At 42.7% G+C, this 18,543-nt stretch overlaps 1 protein-coding gene across 3 annotated transcripts in view; it reads right to left on the bottom strand.

Annotated features, from left to right (window-relative positions):
- Nucleotides 1-988: 988 nt before the first annotated feature.
- Nucleotides 989-18,543, bottom strand: part of LOC138288365 (zinc finger protein 501-like) — a 35,517-nt gene continuing 17,962 nt past the window's right edge. Inside the window, exons 3-5 of one of the 3 annotated variants that reach the window (XM_069229927.1) lie at nucleotides 11,753-11,849; nucleotides 7,655-7,779; nucleotides 989-3,416 (exon numbers count right to left, since the gene is read on the bottom strand). In XM_069229927.1, coding sequence (XP_069086028.1) covers nucleotides 3,278-3,416; nucleotides 7,655-7,779; nucleotides 11,753-11,791 — 303 coding nt within the window. In that variant the 5' untranslated portion in view covers nucleotides 11,792-11,849 and the 3' untranslated portion in view covers nucleotides 989-3,277. The other 2 variants (XM_069229926.1, XM_069229925.1) reach the window with 2 other exon arrangements.

Raw genomic sequence — 18,543 nt, forward strand, 5'->3', positions numbered from 1 at the left:
TGGCTGGGTGTTACTTCCCCACAGGAGGAATGATAGGTAATTTCTTTCAGAGGTTGGGGCCATCAGAGTTTTGCCACGAATCAAGACCACCCTAAAACCATTATACATAGTCAAGGAGCACATCCACCTATTCTAAATCCCAGTGGAGAGCAGGAGGCTACTTGAGTCTTTGGGCTACATCCAACAACAGTTACCCAGGCTACAATGGTCCACATCCATACAGCTCTCCAAAGTTGGAGTTTCTCCTTGACCACAGATTCCAATAGTTCATAATGAAGGTTCTTCTTTTACTTTCTCTTTAGGCAAACTACTACATACCAAGATTCTGTAGAGGCCATCCGCTGGTTTATGGTCGGGCCTGAGCCTTTACTCATCAGGTCAATGAAGATGCCACGTGGCGGTATTAGCCTTATGGTGGTCTACTTAGCACTGTTCAAGTCAACAAAGCAGTGTCAGCAATTGGTTAGGATTATTATGTCTTTCAGAATGGTGGTGGGGTATAGGCTGTCCTATGAGAACATCCTAAATCAGTGATAGGTCAAAAGTGTTACTCTGTGAAAAAAGGAGGGAAAGTTTGAGACAGAGAAAGGAGTTTGACCTATGAAGAGAGATCAACAAATGCCAGCGTTTGAGAAAGCTTGAGCTGTCTTTGAAGAGGGTATTAAGACCCATAGTCACTGTAGACCAGTGGTAATTAATCTTTTGAATTCAGTGGACCTCCACTTAATCATTACTAGAATCCAGGGATTCCCACTGAATTATTATGGGAATCTGGGGACCATCCCACCGAGTCATTATTGGAATTTGGGACCTCCACCCCACATCACCATGTCCCCCTCCCCCGACCGCCACTGGGTTATTACTGGAATTTGTGAACCCCAGCCTGGGCGATTTCAATGATTTAAACTGCAAAACATTATACAAAAACAGATACAAGCATTCATCAAATACACAAATAATTAAATATTTTAATGAATTCACACAAATATAAAAAACAAAAGCTTAATTTTAATGGAAAGGTTGAAGCTTATCTTCATTCAGGTGAAGCCACCCATCATACATACTATACTCTGTTTGATGCACTTGCACTGCTCACATGAACCAATTTGAGGATACCAACTAAATTTTAGTCTCAAATTCCTTAACAGAACGTTTTAAAATTAGCGATTTTACATTTTGATTCTTCATTTACATACACTTAATTCATCTGTTAATACTACTTAATTTTCTACGCAGTTGCAGACACCCTGAGTAGGTGTTGCTGACCCTCAGGGGTCCCCCAGACCACAGGTTAAGAACCACTGCTGTAGACCATAAGACAAATTTGTAATGCAAAGCTAGTCCTAAGGCCCAAATTTTCCACGTACAGAGTGATATGGATGTCCTAGAAGCAAAGGCAGACCAATGCTGGTCAGTGGGTTTTTGTACAACTGTATAAAAGGTATTGACATGCACAAATAACAATGTGCAGCCAACAACACTTTCAAGGAATTACTAATGAACTACTCACATCTGGAAATATAAAATGACGTTGGAGGTCAAATGGTGACGGCAGATCTATTAGTTGCAAGAGGATATGGTCTGGACCAGGCTGGCCATCTTGAATTTTTCTAGCAACCATGTTTTCGTCTCTGGATAGGGAGTTTTGGATATAGGTTTCTAGTCACATTTTCTTTGGGAAGGACTCAGCTAAAAGTGCAGTAAAAATTCGGAGGGAACCGTTCAGCAAATCATTTTCACCAACAGATTTATTATGGGCTCAGCAGTTATTTCAAATAGTCTGATCATATTAAAGAAACACTTATCCGCAGTTGCTAATGTATATCAACCTATTAATAGTGAAGGAAAATATACATACAAAAAGCGAAGAAAGTTAAACGTGTGTGCTAGGAATCAATACACTGTAACTAGGCTATGCAAAAAACGTAATTATTGCTGCAACGTAATAAGACATTTTTATAATACTTTTAAAAATGAAAACTTATTCAACAAAATGAGCATTCCTTTTCACGTTTGTGAAGGATAACTCAAAACAGATTTACTTTACTCTGCAGCAAAACGTGATGAGATCCAAACAGGAACGTAAATGCTGTTGAAGGTAATGAAACCTCTCAGATGGGCAACATTCTTAATGTCACCCCCGAACTTGAATTATAAGATTATTCAAATTAAATTCATTTATGTGATCGGATCAATAAAATGTGTATGCTTTTTATACACAGCCTAAAATGATTAAACGTACATCACAAAATCAATGCTTTGGCTTACTTGATTATTGCTGTTATTTTGTGCATTAATCAACCACTTGTACATACCGTGAAACTAGGTCATAACCCTTTATTTCTGTCAGGCAAACAAAATATATGTACATTTTATTTAAATTCAATGCTTAAATCGGAGGCCTGTTTTTGAGAATGCCTGCTTCTTGTGATCATAGAACAAACAAATCAGAGAAAGATCGGTCAACCCACTCAAGTTTATACTCTCTATTCTTTTTATATCTGCCACTAAAGATTTTATCAAAGTCTTGACCTATTAAGGTTCACTGTATATCATACTTTCTATATGGCAAGTGGCCCATAGGTTAATAACTTGTATTCTAAGATATGCCTGACCCACATCCAGTACTTGACTAGCACATTTTCACAAAGCCCCCATCAGCGCACCTCATTGGGTGGGTGGCGTCCTAATATTTATGCATGACACGGTCACTAAAAAAATATCTTTGTAAGGAATCAAAGATAAATATTAGTGATCAGTACTCAACTAGACATGTCACCCTAACGGGCATTAAAGTAAACTGGAGATCTGATTTCATGTTCAGTTGGTCTGACTTAGACTGTAAACTACTCTGGTCCACACACTCAAATGCTACTCTGTAAGAGATATGGTTTGAACATTTAATTTTTGGTTTAGTTGCAGTAACAAATGATTTCTCAATTGCTCATTGCATATTTTACCAACGCCTCAATGACTGTATTGAATAGTAAAAAGAAAATGACTGTCCATTCATCACCAACAAAGGAATGCAATTAGATGGGAGATTAGTTTCCAAATGACCTAGCCAAGTGTAAGTCATTTTACCTTTTCTAAACCATTATGGTTAATGAAAAATGTCTTAGCTATCGCAACGGAAAGTTTCAATTCTAGTAAGGACACGGAGGCGAGGATTAGGCTTTATCTTTCTTCACTTTATTCAAAACAGCAGCATTAAACAAGTATGTAAAACGTCAAAACTACTTTTCCCAGCAGAGAGTACAAAAGAAAAGAAATGACATCAACAAAGGACTTCCTCTTCATCCAATCGGCCAACGTCCAATGTCCGACGAGCACAACTCCACGTCTTCCCCGCCACTTTCTTCTTGCAACCACTCTTTAGGTTGAATCTTGCTGCTCCTGTTTTGAAGTCACCGTGCCTGTCAAGAACCGAATGATTAATATCAAACCTTACTAATATAGGTCTCAAATAAGCCAAAATGCAAAATGTCAACATGACACATTTAGAACCAAACATACATTTGTATAAAAATAACAAAAGTTTAAAATTAATCTTCTGTTGTGGACATAGAACTTACAAGACAGTTAACCCACCTGAAATAGGGTGGCTCCTTGTATTAAGAGGACAGGAAGGGACTAATCCTTGCCTCCGTGTCCTTAACAGAATTGAAACTTTCCGTTACAATAGCTAGAAATTTTTTCATTCTATGTCAGGACTGGAGGCGAGGATTAGGCTACTTTAAAGCTTAATCGACCACTAGCGAGGCCACTGTTTGAATCGGTCTAAAATAGAAGTTCTTGAAGGTGGAATCAGAGGACCAGTCTGCTGCCGTAAGGATCTCTTCCAAACGAGCCCCAAGGTCCATGCCATAGATGCCATCGCGCCTCTTGCGGAATGTGCTCCAAAAATAGATGTATCTATCCCTGCTTCACTCATTGCCCATGTAACCCACCTAGCGTTTGTAGAAGACGCCACCGCTTTATGGGGTTTCGTTAGAGCAATGAGAAGTTGATTTTCTCTGTGTGGACTAAGGTAATTAGTCATGGCTTCATGATCTTTAATCGTTTTGACTACGCAGTTGAGAAATCTGTGGGAATCGCGGGAAAAAAAAAAAAAAATCACACAAGAGTTAGATATAGTGCGTCTATGAATATGAAATGTGACCCCTTCCTGGGTAAAACACTCTACCTGTTAAGTACAATACCCTGACATCCGAGACCCAACAACAGAATAGTAGGCAGAGAAGAGTCGCCAGCTTGGCCGAGTTGCTTCCGGGAGAGGTATTTATTGGACGGCCATTTCAGAAAAGAGTCAAAACCTTATTAACATCCCAGAGGGAAGAATACAGAGGTTGGAGGGTAGGGACAGTCTAATACTTAAAAGTTTGCAAACCATGGGATGTTGCCCTGCGGGAGAACCTTCAATCGGACAGTGACCCGCGGAAAGGTAGGTATTTATCGATCTATAAGCCATCCCTTCTGAAGCGAGGGACACCAAAAAATTAATTATATGGACAGCGCTTGCCCCCAAGGGATCCAAGCGTCATTGAAGACACCAACCCAACCAGCTTTTGCATGCAGATTTGTACCTCTCGTTAGTACTCTCCGACCAGGCTCTGGCGAGGAGGGCAGCAGCCGTTGGTGAAATCCCCGGGATCTTCCAACTTTCTCGATAATCGTCCATCCCATTAAGTTGAGCCCATCCCTCTATGAGAGGGTGGGGAAGACCTGACGGACCGAGCACGAGATCTGGAAGCAGGGGTAAACGGATTGGAAAAATCCCCAAAAAGTTCCATCAGAACTGGAAACCAGGCTTGAGATTTCCACATCGGTGGGATCAGCGTCAGATCCGCCTGTTGCCTCCGGAGTTGGGCTAATACCCTCATTATCATTGCAAAGGGGAGAAAAACTTAACCCTGTTGCTGGGACCCATCCTGGAGGAACGCGTCCGTGGCTATCACTCCCAGATCCGGTCTCCAACTGCAGTACCTTTCGAGTTGATGATCCAGGTGGAACGCAAAAAGATCCACCGAGAAAGGACCCCATCTGGCCTGGATCGCTTGAAACACTTGTGCATGTAGCTATAGGCTTGAGTTGTGCCAGTGACGGGAGTGCCAAACTGCCACTTGATTGGAGGCTCCTGGGAGGTGTTCTGCCACCACCGAAATCTGGTGGGTGAGACAATACTCCCAGAATGATCTCGCTAGATCGGAAAGAGCGTTCGAGCGGGTGCCCCCCAGATGGTTGATATAACGCACAGCCGCCACATTGTCCATTTTCAACAAGACGCAGCATTGCGGTTTGTCGTTCGTCCAGCACCACACTGCAAAAGAGCCTGACAGGAGTTCCAGGTGATTGATATGGAGGGAGCGTTCGTCTGAAGACCACACTCTGCCAATGACAAATTCCCCACAGCGCGCTCACAAGCCAGAGGTGCTGGCGTTGGATTCTATTACCAAATCCGGTTCTGAACTGAAAATGGCACAGCCGTTCCATGCTTCCATGTGAGTAATCCACCATTGCATTTCCTCCTTGGCCTCGTCCGAGAGGGAAACCACTTGAGAATAAGTGAGGCCCTTCTGCAGATGGGAAATCTTTAACCGATGAAGGGCCTGATAGTGGAGAGGGCCCGGAAGAATCGCCTGGAAGGACAAGGAAAGCAGGCCTACAATACGAGCCAGATTGCGAAGGGAAGTTGTTCCCTTGGCCAGAGGCCGTCTGAGTTTGTGTTGTATTTTGGACAGCTTGCGAGCCGGGAGACTTAGGGTGGCTCTGACAGAATCCACCACAAAACCCAGAAATTGGAGGGATTGGGTTGGAGTGAGAACTGACTTTGTTTTGTTGATAACAAAGCCAAGGGATTCCAAAAGATGAACGGACGACTGAAGATGAAGAGAGAGATGGCGGGGACATTGGTCCATCTGGAAAATGTCATCCAGATACATTATGAGCCTGATACCTCTGGACCGAAGAAACTCCACCACTGGGCGGAGGAGCTTGGTGAAGCACCAAGGAGCGGAAGAGAGACCGAACGGAAGAGAGGAGAATTCGAAAGTTTGCTTTTTCCATTGGAATTGAAGAAAGCGACGGTGGGGCGGAAAGATGGGAATCGTTAGATATGCGTCCTTCAGATCGAGCCGCACCAGCCAGTCGTTGACTTGGAGGGCATCCACCTTCTACGGGATCTCCTCCATTTTGAAATGTCAGAACACCACCCACTCGTTCAATTCTTTCAGACTGATCACGGGACGATAACATCCGTCTCTTTTCTCCACTAAAAAAAATGTTGCTGACGAATCCTGAAGGATGGGGAGAAGTGGGAACAACAGCTTGCTTCTTTCGGCATCGATAACACGCATCTGTGCTGAAGAGAAAGTCAGCGGACGAGGTCTCCTTACCTGTATGGGGGAATCATAAAATTCTATGTGAAACCTCTCTACGGTCTGCAGAACCCATGTGTCGGAAGTGAGGTTTGCCCAATTGTAATAGAACAGCGCCAATCTGCCCCCCAAAGCACACCCCATACCGGGAGAAACCCTCACCTTGTTGGTTATTGAAGGGGTTGAGGTTGCCTCTACTGGTGCCTCTAGATCCTCGGTGCCAGGGTATAGGCAGGTCGGGTAGAAAGACCCACAGCGGGAGGAGTCCTGCCATTGTCCTCTTCCTCTGGAGTCATTCTGGGTTGAACGGCCAATTGAGCGCCCCCTTACTCAGGTGGCCAAAGTGAAAACCCGGGAGGAGAAGACCTGTTTGATAGAGGTCTGGGCTTTGTCCAAGGACGTGAAAGTAGAAACAAATTTACTGAGTTCCCTGATGAAGGGCTCCCCAAAGAGGCCGCCTTGGGGGACTGGGGCTGCCTCCGAAGAAGCCTGTTCCCCCAGTTTGGGGTCCACCTTGATTAGAAGAGACTGGCACCTTTCCGCAGAAAGAGCGCACTTAGCATTGCCCAGCAGGATTATTGCCCGCTGAGCCCAATCTGACAAGACATTAGGAGATATGAGAGATCCCGAAGCTCTGGCGTCTTCCGCCATGTCCAAAGTTTTTGTGAGCGGGCCAACAACATCCAGAAGTTTGTCCCGGCAGGCTCACCAGGACCGGTCGATACCTTTTTTGTGATCCTTGATAAACTTCCCCAGGAACATTGTCATGTTGGTGTCAATCTCGGGAGTAAGGGCTACCTTATCCTGGAGAGAGGGGTGAGGACACTTCTCTTTAAGGCGGTTCCGGACTTCTTTATACAGCGGCTTACGAAGACGACCCGCCACATAGGCAGCCACTTTGGGGGCAGGCAGCCACTCCGCCGACCGTGGATGGACCAGATTGTCGGGATCAAGCATATCATCCTTAGGGACCTCATCCAGTACTGAGAGTTTAGACAGAAAGGGAGCAGGACCCTCTGGATCCAAATCCACGTCCGAAGAGCACAGGGAATCATTGGGTTTGTCAAGATGGGAGTCAGGATCTTGGGATTGAGATGCCAGGAATGCGCGGGCCCTCTAGCGGTTGGAAGACCGCACCGCGAACAGAGCCATGTTACAACAAGCCGCGAAGGAAACAAAAGCGTTCCGGAGGCTGAAGAACTTGTCTTAGCGTACAAACTCACACTGAAAGTAATGGTACAAAAAACGGATCAGAATAATGAGAAAATGCAACTTACCTGACTGGGAGCAGTGAAGAAAGAGGAGGGGAAGACGTGGAGTTGGGCTCGTCAGATGCTGGACAACTGCCGATTAGATGAAGAGGAAGTCCTTTGTTGATGTTGTTTCTTTTCTTTTCTACTGTCTGCTGGGACAAGTAGTTTTGACGTTTTACATACTTATTTAATGCTGCTGTTTATATAAAGTGTATATATATAATAAAGTGAAGAAAGAAAGCCTAATCCTCGCCTCCGGTCCTGACACAGAATTAAAGACCATAGTAGGCAACCATAGCATCCATTTTTCAGTGTTATTTTTGGATTTTGTAATGTTCTACCATAACAGCCAGTCACGTATCTATACCTCTGCCCTCCATGTTTGTTGTGAAATGCCTGAAGCCAGGTCAAGTAGGTCCTGGCCATGTCCAGTAACTGCTGTCTTGATATTAATTTCATACAGATTGTATAATATTTTAATGTTATGTTTATCTCTACATATACCAGTCAAATTAAGCGCAGAAACATGAAAAGTGTTTTACATTTTCAAACACATGTAGCTGTCAACTACTGTTCTAGAAAAAAAATCCAGAGTATGTTGTTTCCTTCAAGTGCCTTAATTAATGGCACCCATGGTATCATTTACTGGATGGCCTGGTCTCCATACAGCAGTAAATACACATATGTGTAATTTGCTTCTTTTAAGAGATAGGTGTTCATGGGTTATCATGCGTGAATGGGTAAATGACCGGCAATAGTATCAACTGAAACTTTAAAATGTACCTTTTGCATGTTACTCTTGAAAACGCATCTTAAAAATGTAATTGACAGTATGTAGGCTGTGTTCATTTTTTGCATACTTTCTTTACTCTTGTAGCCCTTGGAAAGGAATCTTTTAATAAAAATATATTTTTACATAGATTTCATACCACATGGCTACCATTCCCAAACACTCTAGTTGTTACTGTTAACCAATTCATTGGTACTCAAATTACTGACCTCCGAGGAATGGGAGGATGAGTGTGCCTTGCTAGGATTTGAACTTGTGGATAAAAAATGGATTTACCCCTTAACTATCATGTCTGCCTATTTTGTTATTATTTTAACTATCCTTTGCACTCTCATTACAGTGCTGCTCATATATCACCACCAGGTTCTGCTGGTCTGAACTCTCTGGTTGCTGCCATCTTCTACTGCAGAACTACTGCACTTTCAGCAACCAGAGTATATGTATAATTTTAATGTTTACATTTTAGTTTCACGTTGTTGCTTGTGCTGCAATTTGAACCTTGTTGTATTAATCATGGTGTAATATGAAATATTCATTGGGGACAGATACTTCTAACAATCTAGCCACAACTGTGTGTCTCTTCCCGGGTCTTTCTCCTGAGTGCATTCTCTGTTGCATAATATGATGTGTGTTTTCTGCAAAGATCTTTTCACATTCAGTACACTTACATAGGTGTTCCCCTTTATATGTTCTATGAAATCTGATATGATTATTGAGTTCTCTCAAGTTTTTTCTACATTCATTGCATTGATTCTGTCTTTCTGCAGTCAGTGTTGCCTTGGGTTCATGAAAATCACTTAGGATGTTGTTCTCTTCCTTGTGTCTAGTAGACTTTTCCTCTTTTGAACTGTGCACTTTCTGATGACTAATAAGTTGTGTCTCCTGAACAAAAGAAATTCCACATTTAGGACAAAGAAAATGTCTTTCTCCTGAATGTATTTTTTGGTGTTTTCTAAGATGCCCCTTCTGAATGAAGCTTTTGTGGCATTCAGTGCATTGATATGGTCTCTCCCCAGAGTGAGTTCTCAAATGTACGACAAGACCTCCCCGTGTAGTGAAGCCTTTCTCGCACTTAGTACACTGAAATGGCCTTTCACCTGAATGCCTTCTTAGGTGTATAATGAGACTTTTTTTCTCATTGAAGCCTTTCTCGCATTCAGTGCACTCAAAAGGCCTCTCACCTGAATGTGTTCTCAGGTGGATGACAAGATTTTTCTTTCTACTGAAACATTTATTGCATTCGGTACACTGATGTTGGTGCACACATGAATGTATTCGGAGGTGCCTTGTCAAGTACCCTTTGACAGAGAACTGTTTCTGGCACGTAGGACATGTATAGTCTGTCATCTTTGGTTGTGGGTTCTGTTTATATTTAACAAGCTTTACATTCTGTTCTGCATTGTTGCTGTATGACATCTTTGCTATTCCTTGTTGTAAGCTTGAATGCATCACTTTTCTAAATCCTTTCTTAAATCGAGTACTCTTCTGTCCACCAGGGTCTCGTTTACATTTTGAACCCATCTTCTTTGTAGAATTGTTTCCCCTGTCAGGGTTTTGCAGAGTGTTTTCTTTTTTCTGAATCAGCTTTGAACAACTGTCGTTTCTCAGCATAATCTTCAAAACAGCCCTTCTCTATTTGCTCACTGCTCCATTTTCTGCTGGTTCAAAACAAGAGTTAGATCATTAACGTGCAACAGATACAGCACCTTACTGAAGACAGTGTAATTTCAGTCTAGACATACAGGTTAGAGCCAACAGAGAGTGCTGTAAAGTATATGATGGCATAACCATTTTGTCTGTATACCTACTGGTACTAGTACAGAAGTGGATATATTGTGAGAGTGCGCTCCGGAGACCGGTCACTAAGCAGCATCTTTAATCTGGATAAAAGATTAAAATGTTTTGCTTTGGTTGGAAGATGTGAGCCCCATAACTTAATTATGGGTGTAGGGGAGACAGAGGAAAGATGCTGCTGCCTTTAGCTCTCTCTCTTTCCCTCCCTCCTCCTCTCTGTATATATTTAAATAAATGCTGATGCCTGTTCAGGCTTCTTTGACCATTGGTATAGAAAATGTGTGTTTAATTTTAGGTCAACAAGTGGCCTATGCGTTATTAAAAAAATGCCTATATAAGCGTATTATTAGCTCTTTTGCAAACCTTAGAATTTGTGGAAGAAAGGCGAGCAATACACAGCCCTGACTCTGAGACAACTATGTAGACCTTCTACAAAGCCAGTCTCTTAGCAAAGCCTTTACTGGCTGCCCGGCGGGTTCACGAGGTCAGGCATCTGCATCATTAGTCTTGCGTACAGCACATGGAAACATTAAAATGAGCCTCTGCTATTAGTAGGTTTATAATATTGGGGTAGTATCTTGTTTATGGCCCAGTGAGATGACGTGTGCTTCTGAATCGAAGAGGCATTTATCTTTATAGGATCAGATGAAAGCTCTAATTAGTGGATCCTGCAATGATCTACTCAGTGATCACTGAAAATGTTTATCCCAATTGTCTCAATGTTAAGTATTGATTTTTTAGTAACAATTCCTGAAGCTATGCAGTTTACAGATACCATCTATGATCAGTGCTTCGATATGCATCTAAAGTAAGAGTGCTTTACTGAGAGCTTAGCACAGACTGCTAGCCAGTAATATGAAAGGACTTTAGAAGTCTGTTAAATCTCTTTGTAGGGATATGCTTATTCACTATGCTGAAAGCCACAGTAAGCAACAGACATATAAAGCTCTTATACCATTGTAAACCTCTCCATTGCACATAGGTAGGACCACTAGAAAAACGCAACTCTGCAGCAGAGGCTTTTACACGCAAGTATGAATTAGCTGCCGACACCACATAAACACTGCCTCTGGCTTAAGCAGCATATTTTAACCATAAAGTGATTCCAGCTCTTATGAATCCTGCTCGGCCAAGGTAGGCCTGCATTATTCCGTAGTCAGTAATCATGAGTACCAGTAAATCGGATAGTAATACCGGGTGTTATTTACAGAATAATAATAATATCATCATCACTGAAGAAGGGTGTGCACAGAGCTTGTCACCACCAGCAGTAGTGCAACCATCTCCTGTGGCATTTTCAGGCACAGAGGGATTGTGACATCTAGCAGAAAGGAGACCAAACTTCAGTTACTGAGCATGTATGAAGAGCTCAAAGCTGATGATGAAGAGGAAATACTGAAGCTAGAGGGAATGGGGTTTTGTAAAACAAAATGTCACAACGTCAATACGCAGTAGAAGACACTCACACAGTGAATTGCAAGGGCATTTTAAATACAGGTGACCATCGGTAATGCCATGGAACAAAACCTCTCACTCACCAGATGTCTCAATGGTGCACCACTTTCTCCGTCATCCATGTTGTTATCACGAGTCCAAGGGCAATCAAGAATTTTAGCTTGATGACATGGTAATGACCTGAAGAAAGACAGATTCAGAGGTAAGTTGTAAGCACGAGTTCTGTCTGAGCTAGATACATGAATCCTTCAACAATGTCCAACAACGCAGGATTCTGCAATGCACCACATCATAAAGTGAAGCTCCAATTCTGCAATTGTCTCCTCAAATAACAGTGTATGTTAACTCTTTAGGACTGCACAGTCGAAAGCTCCATGTTTGCAAGTCATCATTTTAGGTGGTAGGCGCCAGGGAATGTATGTGGTGTAAGGTTTTCTGAACTCACTCAGAGCATCTATGCAGTGAAGCAGCTTCAGACATCATTGTCATTTGATTTGAGTACTGGAACTGTGTCACTAGAACACTGGACAAATATAGTGCTGTACATACACCTCAAAACTAAGTTGTGATGATTCAAAAGGCAGAATCTGCTCTTACTTATTCAGAATGTGGGGTAAGTCTGGTGCCAAGCTATCCGTGCCAACGTTCTTATAGGAGCGAAGTAAGAAATGGAATACTGACCCAAAAGTTTAGTCTTTGGTTTGAATGGTAAGAGACAAAACGCTATCAAACAATCATACATGTTGGGCAGTTCACAGGAAGCTTTTAGGTACAGCATGAATTCTTCGCCAAATGGGCTAGGTACAGAGTGGCTGCCACTGAGGAGCAAAAAAAGAGAGAAAAATACCGCAGACAAAATGCTCAACACGTGCTTTCCCTACAAGGGAAAGAGATATGGCAAATAAACAACTAATTTCAGATGTGAAATAGTCGCTGAGGCTTTCCCAGTGAATGCAGAAGGCGCCTTTAACTGATTTCCCACAATCATGTAATGTAGTAAATTGTATGTAATGTAAGCCGCAGCTCAAGGAAACGCAACTTTGAACGTATTTATTTAAACAAGCTGGCATAAATATGATCTAATAAAATATGCATCTGCAGATGCGAAGCAATCAGCACGGTCATAAAAATAATGAAGATAAACTCTTACATGTTCCTTTTCCTTGGTTGCGAAAGCCACTCCATCTAGAGTTGTCAGCACAACGTTTTGGTGCATGCTTGTACTGAAAGTCCACGAATGTCAAAAACACAGCCTTACAGATCTACAATGCTGGCAATCATCCCTTCGAGAGTCTTTCAAATCCTGGGTGTACTTTACCAATACAATCTTTCAGATGGCTTCAACCACTGTGCAAGCAGGCTTTCTCCCTGGTTGTCGAATGGTGAAGTAGTTGGGCCTGCCCACTACCTAGACTGCTTGCACTATTCCCTTTTTCCATATCACCAGCCCTTACTCTGTGAGCGCTTCAGAAGACATGGAATACAAGCAGCTGTCGTCATAAAATTCCAATGCACTTCAGCTTGTACTGCCTTCTCAACTTGAAGTGGCTTCTTAATACTAATTGTGCGCTAAACTTTCAATCCATCGAGATAATTTGGGAAAACAACCTATTCTGCTTCTAAATGTGATTATTATACCGAAGGACACATCTAATTAGCCAGTATAAAATGGTGAGACTTAGATACTCATGCTGGCTAATCGAAGATGTAATTGATAGTATCTCAAGCAATAGCTGAAGGTTCCAGAGCAAAAGAAGTCAATGACTGGAGGATGGAAATCCAAAGCATTTTAAAGTATGCATGGAATACACTATGTTCCCCATGAATGGCGCAAGTGACCTACACACCAAACCAAAAGAAGACATTTATAATAAAATAGCAAAAAGTACCAAAGTCACAATTGTTTACCGACTAACCTAAAGCTAGCAATATGGATTTGCTTTGGTACCCACAAAGTTTACAGGTCTTATTTGGCCACGTCTGTTCCCATTTTGGGGTTAAATCTTTAATCCGGAAGCATGCACTCTATAATTTAAACATTTCAGCTTGAGATGTTCAAAAACGTGAACTCCCAAATATCCCTGTTGCATATTCCAATTTTACGTATTACCAACCATCTAAGTTGCAATTTTTTTTTGCAAATTCCATTTTATCCTGTATATAATTTAACTGTCTTAATCATTAGTTGCTTGAATTCGGAAGGTGTTGTTGCAGAAGCCCGTAAATTATCTAATTGGAGACTTTTCGAGGCTATATTGAAATGATAATGCCCTGTGTTATTTGATTTAGCCTCTGGTAATTGCTTGCCAGGCTAGATTACCTAATGAATCCCTCGGGGTGTCCTTCAGATTTCTACTGTTTTTAATGAACACCCCTTATCGGGAGAATTTATGTTTGATCAAGCCGAATTGTGACTGAGAGGTGTTTTTACGCAGCTTGAACGGGGATCTGCATACGTTCATGTGAACCGCATCTAATGTACAGACTTCTTTCCCATACAAGATTTCTGTCCCATATGTAATTGTAGGCAATAACTTTGCTTTTACAATCTTTAAAAGTGGTTCAAACGAAGGACTTTGTATTTTCGAGTTTACCATTTTAAAGCCATATGCCAATGAATTGGCTTTAGTTCATAAGGACTGAAGATGGTGTTCGTAACTTCCTTTTTTTAATCAAAGATAACCCAGAGATAAGTTTAAAACTCTACAGATTCGATTTTCTTTAAGGACCCAGAACCCACTTTTTCTTTTAGAAGAGCTAAAAGTGATCGTCTTTGTTTAGTTCCAAAAATACCCTACTAATGTATGTATCAAATGCAGAAACTGATCTTTGTAGGCCTATCTGAGTTTGGCACAGTAAGATAACATTGTCAGCGCATTGCAAGCTTTATAACGGTAGATGCGCTAGTCTTGGTGGATGAGTGTTCGGTTTAGTAAGTGTTCAGTTCAAGTGGGACATGTGTTGGTGAAAATGCATCCTTGGTTTAGTCCATCAACTGTGGGTATCTTCTGAGGAAGTGTGTTTCCAACCCCCAGCTTCCCTTGCACCCCCATCTGTGTATAGGAGTTGAATTGTTCGTAATAAATATAAAGGTACTCCCTATTGGCTCAATGTAGACTTCAAAATATTTCCGGATCCTTTATGGAAGGCCGCTTTTAAATCAACAAAACAAGCATGTAACAGGAGCTTCCTATTTTGAAGTCCTCTTAATAGAGATCAGCCCACAATGTTAGTAATGGTTCTGGCCCCTGAACGGAAGCCTTTCTGATTTAATGGTATGATGTTTGCATTTTGAGCCCATGCTTTCAAGTCTGATAACCACAGACTTGAAAAGTATTCAGCCTCTCCATCCATTAATGCAATTAATCTATAATCTAGGTTCATCTGAAGGACCGTTCTTATATACAGGATGAAGTATGAACCCTCCTCCTGAGTCTGGGATCTCACTTCTAGATAGGCAGTAAGTGTAAAATGAAGATACATTTTTCAACCAATATTCCTGGTCTGATTTAAATAGTTTAGTTGGGATACCATTCGCAGGCCTTGAAAAATCATAAAATTGTTTCTAGACCTGCAGGTCGAGTAATTTAAATAATCTACTCGACCTGTACTGTAACGTACTTGACCTGTAAACGGGTCTCAAATTGTGTGTTCCTAGTCAAATATTTCAGCTTACAGAGTCAACTTTTTCTTTATTGCCACGCCTGAACCTTCAAATATGTGAGTTCAGCATTATTAATTGTGCAAAATACTTCTTTGTTATTACTTGCCTCCTAGTTTACTAATCACATTGCCATCAGGGCAGGAGTGTTTCTCAGTTTATGTTTAAACACTCAGTTTTAATAAATACATTACTAAAGCATGATGTGGTTGCACACTGTCATTTACAGATAGAACATTTCCAAGCAATGTCCAAAAACCTTCCCACTAACTTGCAGCTTTACTGATAAAACTATATAAAGTAGTAACAATCTGTGAAAATCGGGTTTCAGAAAACATATTTCTTGTTAGACCTGGCATCTTTTGTTGTGTTTCCCGTCTTTTTGTCTTCCGACGTCCTGTTTTATGGTATGCTGGACTCCCTTTTTGCTGGTTTATAGTCTCTGTGCACTTTACCACTGCTGAGCAGTGCTAAAGTGTAAGTGCTCCCTATGTAAATTGTATTGGTGATTGGTTTATCCATGATTAAGTTACTCACAAGACCCTAGTAAAGTGCACTATGTGTGCCCAGGAACTGTAAATCAAATGCTACTAGTAGGCCTGCAGCACTGATTGTGCCAACCACATGAGTAGCCCTGTGTCTGTGTGTGCAGTCTTGCACTTCCAATTCAACCTGACAAGTGTACCCACTTGCCAGACCCTAACCTTCCCTTTTACTACATATAAGGCACCCCTAAGATAGGCCCTAGGTATCCCCATGGGCAGGGTGCAGTGTATTTAAAAAGGTAGGACATGTACTGGTGTATTTTGCATGTCCTGGTAGTGAAATACTGCCAAATTCGGTTTTCACTATTGGAAGGCCTATCTCTCCCATAGGTTAACATGGGGACTGCCTTTAAATATCTTTTAAGTGCAGTTCCCCATTGGGAGCAGACAGAGATAGCAGATAGAGATATGGAGCTTGGGGTTTCTGAACTCACAATTTAAAAATGCATCTTTTAGTAAAATAGTTTTTTAGACTGTCAGTTTGAAAATGCCACTTTTAGAAAGTGGGCCTTTTCTTGCTTAAGCATTCCGTGGCTCTGCCTGTTTGTGTATTCCCCGTCTGGGTCAGACTGACAGTTGAGCTGTTGTGAATTCCCTCTAGACAGTGAGGCAAAGGGAGCTGGGGTGTAGCCTGCATATCCTGAGGAGTCTCCTGAGCTAGAGTGGGGAGGGAGGAGCTGGCACACCTGAAAGGGATGTGCCTGTCCTCACACAATGCAGTCTCCAACCCCCTGGTGTGTGTCTGGGGCCAGGCCTGGGCAAGACAGGATCTTGTCAACAACAGAGACTTTCCTTTGAAGTTTGCCTATTTCAAAGGCAGAAAGGGATATAAGTAGTGGACTCAAAACCCCAGACTTTTAGATCACTTCTGGATCAAGTGGAACCTCTGCCAATGGGAAGAGTTGAAGAGCTGGAGGAGGAGTACTGCCCCTTTGCTGTATGTGCTTTGCTGGGTTGGCCTGTTGCTGCTTCTGTCTTAAAGAGGGCAAAGACTGGTCTTTGCTGTGCATCCTGCTTGTGGAGTTTCTCCAAGTGCTTGGAGTACAGCTTGCCTCCTGTTGGAAGTCTCAGAGATATCAAAGACTTCAGCTTCATCTGCCTACAGCACTGGGAGTTTTGTGCTGCAACAGAAGAAAAACCACTGTGATGCCGCTGACCGCACCATGACCTGACGACACCGCATGGAGCCCTGCTTCGCACCGCAAACCCGGTCTCACTGCCGCCGCCACCTGACGCAGTCACCGAGCCGCTGCTTGCACCGTGACCTGTGGCCCCCAACTCCGCATCACCTTGATCACACCGCAGCCTTGGCATCCCTGACAACGACGCTCCACACGGACGCCACTGCCTGCACCGTGGCCTGAGGACACAACTTGTGACGTACACAACGCACTGTCCCGCACCGCAGCTCCGGTCCGACGACGCCAGCACCATTGACTCTGGCATCAACAGATGCCCCTGTCTGCACCGCAACCTGTGGGCACTGCACACAGCCCGCCCCGTGCCATATCGCTGCCTTGGGACTATCGATGACATTGCTTAAATGAGGACTTCGCTGCCTGCATTGAGAACTGGAGACACCGCACGTCGCACTGCCCCGCTTCACACCACAGCCCTGGTCTCATCTACGCCGCAGGATGGCATCACTGAGCCACTGTCTGCACAGTGACCTGCCGGCACCGCACGTTGCACCGTCTCGCTTCGTACCGCAGTCCCAACGCCATCAATGCCAGTGCTCCTTACTTCGTCATGAGCCAGGAGCTCGATCTGCAACATGTGTGACTTCAAAGGCCCAATGACCCCCACACCGAGCTTCGGAACTAACGCCAACAACACCGCACCCCGGATCTCATTGCGAGGATCACAACACCCTACATTTCCAAGGTACTGTTTGGGGTTCTTCCCAACATCGTAGATTTCCAGCGGTGCCGCGGCCGGCCTGAACTGTTGGATTTCTTGTTTACAACGATGTGACAGCCCCAGACGCAGCTATCAACTTCAAGGTACTGCCTTTTTCTCAGTTAATTCTTGCAAAATTCATATCTATATTACAGTACATTGGATTTTTCTCGTTTTGGTATTCTTTTACACTGAGAAATATTGGCTATTTTTCTAAAACTGGTGTGGTGTCCTTTTGTAGTGTTTTCACTGTATTACTGTGTGTTATGTGCAAATGCTTTACACATTGCTTCTGAGATAAGCAGGACTGCTCTTGCCAAGCTAAAAAAGGGGGCAAGCAGGGGCTGTCTGAGGTGGTTATCTCCCTTATCCTGACTAGAGTGAGGATCCCTACTTGGACAGGGTGCAAACCGACTGCCAACTAGCGACCTCATTTCCAACATTTATTTTTTGCACATAACCAAGTAAAGTGTTCTGATTTGTTTTCTTCCTATTAAAATATTATTTTCATCACACAGAAGTACAAACAACGGGCTTTCACAACTACTGGAATATATTTCGGAAATGTCTGCACAGTTGAATTAATTATTTAAATTTTGTGTGTTAGGAAAAACTTGACAAAATCCTGGAACTCTGTAGTGAGATGAAAAATTAATTGTAAGAGAAACTGACCTTTGACCACTGTCTCTGAACACAGAGACAATGTGACACCAACAAGATTTAAAGGTGTCTTTATTACTCCTCCACTTTGACTGAACAGAAGCACCTG

The sequence above is a fragment of the Pleurodeles waltl genome, chromosome 4_1 (assembly GCF_031143425.1).
Source record: "Pleurodeles waltl isolate 20211129_DDA chromosome 4_1, aPleWal1.hap1.20221129, whole genome shotgun sequence".
NCBI classification, from domain to species: Eukaryota; Metazoa; Chordata; class Amphibia; order Caudata; family Salamandridae; genus Pleurodeles; species Pleurodeles waltl.